This window comes from Cyphomyrmex costatus, unplaced genomic scaffold (genome assembly GCF_001594065.2).
Source record: "Cyphomyrmex costatus isolate MS0001 unplaced genomic scaffold, Ccosl1.0 scaffold960, whole genome shotgun sequence".
Lineage (NCBI taxonomy): Eukaryota > Metazoa > Arthropoda > Insecta > Hymenoptera > Formicidae > Cyphomyrmex > Cyphomyrmex costatus.
In genome coordinates this window covers 212,732-217,750 of record NW_017280551.1, presented here as the reverse complement: position 1 = coordinate 217,750, position 5,019 = coordinate 212,732, and the positions used below count along the sequence as shown (strand labels likewise).

Sequence of the window (5,019 nt, the reverse complement as noted above, 5' to 3'; positions counted from 1 at the left end):
TTTGTGGACATAGACGCTTCAAAATAAAGTGACAGCTAAATCTCGGGCATGGCTGCTCTCAGACCTCTGGTTGAAACAAATCAAAATTTCTACATTTGAGGTTAGGATCATGTGCGAGCACGGCATGATTGGCATGAAGTTTGCGCTGTGTTGTTGATTTCCGGCTCTTTTCGCCAATATTACATTCTTACATCGTGAATATGCTCACTTTTGTTATTTTCACTTTTATAATTCTAATAATTCAAAGATAAATAGTCGGTCTCCTAATTATCGATAATCGATCGGTGCTCTACTATTATCCATTGAGTCATCATCCATTGACGGGCTTGTCTGCATTGTGAAGTGTGAACGTGAATGTTCGTTTTTTATGGCGTCTCTTCGGTGTCGCTTCGGATTGTGATTGTAAGTTGTGATACTTGTGATTTTCGAAAAAATTTGGTTTTTAAACATACACCTAACACGTATTAGCAACATTAGAGACTTGGAATCACCTGGACAATTTCGTAAACACAATTGTGTGTAAACATATGTAAAATGGGCGAGTATACGAATGTATACACCTTCCACGATAAAACCCTCGCCGAGAGATTGGAGGAGTATACCAACATACTATCCGCGCAAGGAAGAATAGTACCCGCTTCAAGCATTCGGACGGAATGGGTCTGCGACGTGGAGCTCGTTATCGAGCCGGTCGGTTGGCAGGCATTATGGAAGATATCGCGTACAACGTGTGAGGACTATAGTATCCGTTATCCAACGATCGTCATGGTAGAAGTGCTAGGGATGGACTTCCCAGTGTTGAACGCCTTGGTGAAGATCACGGCTGTTCAGGATGACATACATTTGCCTGAGAAGCATGAAGTATCGCTGGTGGAATTGTATCCTACCATTGAACAGAAAAACCATAGCTTGGATATAATAGGTACAGCACATTGCGTGGATCGATTACGGTTTTTCTACAATCACCTGTGGATGCCGTGGGATGAGGACGAGGATGACAATATTGATTGGGTGGAGCAGCATCTGGAACGTAGGATCAGATTATACTTTGACATGAATAATGGAATTATCAATAAGGAAACGTGTGACATTATTAAATCATTAATCAGTGAAGGAAAGGAGATACAGAAAAAGATTTCAACATATGAAGCTTTGTTACCTGAAGATTTCCAGGAAGATGATGTGCCTGAAGAGTTAGCACAAGAAACATGTACCTTGATGAAGCTTCACTTTCGACTTCAGCAGATTAAAGCAGAGATGGATTTATTGGAGAATCCTTCATTGAGAGGATTGCTTGGGAAGAATCAATCTTATAACAGAAGAAAAAGGCACAGCGATAATGAAAATAAGACAAGCTCGTATTATTTTGTATGGCAGGGTGGCGTTGTCAAAGAACTCCAGGAATTTTCTAATAAAATTCAAACGATGTTGCCTAAGGATGCACCTATTAAGTACATATCGATTTTATTGAGCAAAAAGGTTGTAGGAAAAGTGAAAAAATCATTATAATTTTTATATTGTTTATATTTTAGAATATGTGGATATCTGGATGATGTTATGGATACATTCGAGACAGGTGATACTATTTTACTAGGTGAAGGAAACTATTCAATTAAGGGTTCCACTGGATTACAAGAAGGAGGTACAATTATAGGAATTTCTAATACAGAGGACACTATAATTTCTCCACATGACCCAAATATGTCGTCATCTTTGTTTGATTTATGCGGCAATGAGGTATTGTATGTTTCAACTCAGTAATATATTTCTTGTTAATGTTTCTGATGTTTCTGATGTTAATTTATTTATAAAACCCAATAGATATTGCTGAAGAATGTCTGCATCGACTTGGGAACACTTCAGGCAGGCATAATTATCAGAAAGGACTGTACTGTACTTGTAACTGGTTCTAAAATACGTCTCTCTAATATCACTGCAAATAGTAGTGCTAAATGGGGTGCAGTTGTTATGCCAGGAGCGAAATTAGTACTTGAAAATACAATTTTCCAAGGATTAGGCACAGCGATCATTATTTATGGAACTGGTGAAGTTGTTATGAATAATTGTCAATTTGAAAATTGCTGCGAGGGTGTACGGGTAAGGTTACTTTGCAATAGTCTTGATTGCAATATGACTCTTTGGAATAAATGTGTATAACTTTTTTAGCTGAATGACAATGCACGTTTTACCGCAACCAAGTGCTCATTTGAAAATATTGAGACTGGACAGGCTGTAGTGATAGAAACTGAAAAAGTAAATCGTTCAGAAATTGTAGAGGTGGAAAACGAATTGAGCAATGTGTCTCTTAAAAATGTCTCTTTAAATGAATGTAAATTTTTCAATAATCATAAAGGGAGTATTACATTAAGACCAAAAGATACTGCTGCTCTTGTACATAGACAAATTAATACTACAGAAGAATCAGCATGTAAAGAAGCTATGGAGTTATGAGTTTCGCAATATTTCTGTGTGTCGCATTATTATAAATTTTTCTTAAAATCATCATTACTCTTTTGATACAAAGTGCAAACGTATTGGTATATTTATAAAAACGAATTTTATATATAAGCTTTCGAATATTTTTTTACGAAAATATATCTCTATATATATATATAGTAACCTAGTTACGAATAATTTTCCGTCTCGCCTTCAAGTTCCATGAAAATTTTTTATTATTAAAAAATGATATATATTTATATAATTATTTTTTAAATTAATGTGTATATAGAATGTAAAACTTTATACATGTACATATAATTTTTTATATATTTTATTTATGTTATTGGTGCTTTTCAGCAAGAGATATTGTTTCAGCAGGAATAAGGCATAGAAACAGGGAATATCAAACAATATCAAGCAATAGATTTCTATCAGAAACCATGCATCAATACAGAATAATTTCTAATACGTTGAAATCTATTGTCTGTGTGTTTTATTCCTTATTCGTTTTATTGTGTCCGAGCTCTAACATGTAGTCATTTAATTTTTGTTTAATATTATTAAACAATAAGGGCGTAATTATTTCATAGCAGAAAATAGGGATTCAATATTCATGCCTTTTTTATTTTTATGTAGATATAGGAAAAATTTAAAATTAAAAAAAAAAAAGAAAACAGGATTGAAATAACGATTTTTTTTCTTAGAATATATCCTATACACGATAATGTGTACAAAAATTTACAAAATTATATACAGGAAAATTGGAGAGGGGCATTACGAAACATTTATTATCAATTGGTATTCTTTTCCGAGTGATAAGGTATCGACAGATCGAACTATCCTTACATACATTGTAACTTACTTCTCACAACAGATGTCGCTACTATGAAAGATTAGTCGGTTCAGTGCTCCGGCTCCGGTCGCTCCGGAACGTTTCGCGTATTGAAATACATATCGGGAATCGGGTTATGTACTGGACAGTTCTAAGATAGCAAATTTCGATAAAGGTGATATCAACTCGTCACGTCCATCACGAACTTACCGCGTTAACTCGCTCGCACCTGATTACTCCGAGGCGGAATTCATGGTGATTCGCGCGTATATCCATATCATAACCTCGTCCACACAGATCATCGAATCGGATGCTTTGCTCTCACGTTGATAAACGTGAGTATTTTTTGTCTCGCATTACTGGTAAAATTGTCTCTGGAATCTCCCTCGGTCTGCATCGGATCATACTGGACGTTTACCGAGCCCCACGAACTTCACGGTCGCAGCGAGGAGAAACCTGGAAGACGTTCGAACTCGCTCGCGTGGCATCACATGGCATATGGATATTGTGGATTCGCGTCGCAATTCGCATGCGTGTTGCGCGTCTTTCGGGAAAAAGGGAAAAGGGCCGCCGCGCCGGCCGGTCCTTTACGAATCGTAATCCACGTGTGCCGCCGGCTTGTTTTCTCAACGTACCAACTCACGAGAAAGTCAAAATGACTTTATTTTGACGTCATGAAAATCAAAATGATGATTTTGGACTACAAAATTTGACTGTTTATTGACGTTAAGAATCGAAGTAAAGTCGTTTTGATTTTTGTTGACTTTTATACGTTCCTCGCGAACCGATCCACATTCACAAGTGTCGCCGGAAGGTACGCCGTTTCCTCTTTTCTTCACCTCTCACCGCGTGCATTGGCCATGTGCTCGCGCGCGCGTTGTTGACACGTGCACTCGGCACGTATGAATGAAACGTCATTCGCGCCAACGCGCCCGAGCGCATCGATCGCACACGCCGATTCTCCGTGTCTCGCTTCGTCTCTCGCTGCTAATGATTAATCGCGTTTTCCGTCGTCGAGCGAGATAAAACCGCGCCGCCGTCACGCTTTGATATTGAGGCGGGGTGATTAATCGCGGCCGGCGAGGAGGCGACGAGGTATAGAAGGGAGGAGGAAGGGGAGCGAGCTGTCGTTGGCAGTGCGCTAAACGCGGACTGCGTACTCGTGATGTATCGCACGGACGCGATGCATATTCATGGCTTAAGGCAGGCGACACACGTAATAAAAACGACGAGTGTTCGAGTTTTGCGCGACGGTAGAAATTAAATGTCATTCTCGCGTTCATCACTACGCATTGGATTGCGAATTGAAGATTAGAATTTGACCAATCAAAGACAATTTTAATATTAATCCGTTTTAATTGGCTGAAATGTAATTCTCGTATCCTCAGGCTAGCATCCTATATGTACAATCCTATATGAACGGAAATTTACAGCGAAACGGAACAGCGCGACCAATCACGACTCTGTATAGTCATTACTTTGCTTTCTTTTTTACGATTAGTCTCGTCGTTCCGTTCCGCTGTCCGTTGATTTCCGTTGATTTCCGCTCATGGGACACCAGCCTCACTCTCCAATGCGTAGCGTTACACGAGCATTATTGTAGTGACAATAGCTGTGTTCAGCAGACTCAACAGATGAGTGAGCGCTCGTTATTATTGATGTATTCTTCTAGATTTAAAATCTGATTGGATGATTTAAAAGAATACACCACATTATCATTGCGCGGCTTTTCTATTATACATAATAAA

At 38.6% G+C, this 5,019-nt stretch overlaps 1 protein-coding gene across 1 annotated transcript; it reads left to right on the top strand.

The window, feature by feature from the left end:
- The first annotated feature begins 331 nt into the window (after positions 1 to 331).
- On the top strand, positions 332 to 2,485 carry nesd (SHC binding and spindle associated nessun dorma). Its single transcript, XM_018550167.1, has 4 exons — positions 332 to 1,451; positions 1,533 to 1,737; positions 1,822 to 2,097; positions 2,167 to 2,485. The coding sequence occupies exons 1-4, from the start codon at positions 535 to 537 to the stop codon at positions 2,449 to 2,451; spliced, it is 1,683 nt and encodes a 560-aa protein (XP_018405669.1). The 5' UTR covers positions 332 to 534; the 3' UTR covers positions 2,452 to 2,485.
- Positions 2,486 to 5,019: the final 2,534 nt, after the last annotated feature.

What these genes read in the sequence shown, in the direction of transcription:
- nesd (XM_018550167.1), top strand. Translation starts at nt 535, where the DNA reads ATGGGCGAGTATACGAATGTATACACCTTCCACGATAAAACCCTCGCC. An exon ending in CCTAAGGATGCACCTATTAA is followed by an intron (nt 1,452 to 1,532) that starts GTACATATCGAT and finishes TTTATATTTTAG; the next exon opens with AATATGTGGATATCTGGATG. An exon ending in TTGATTTATGCGGCAATGAG is followed by an intron (nt 1,738 to 1,821) that starts GTATTGTATGTT and finishes AAAACCCAATAG; the next exon opens with ATATTGCTGAAGAATGTCTG.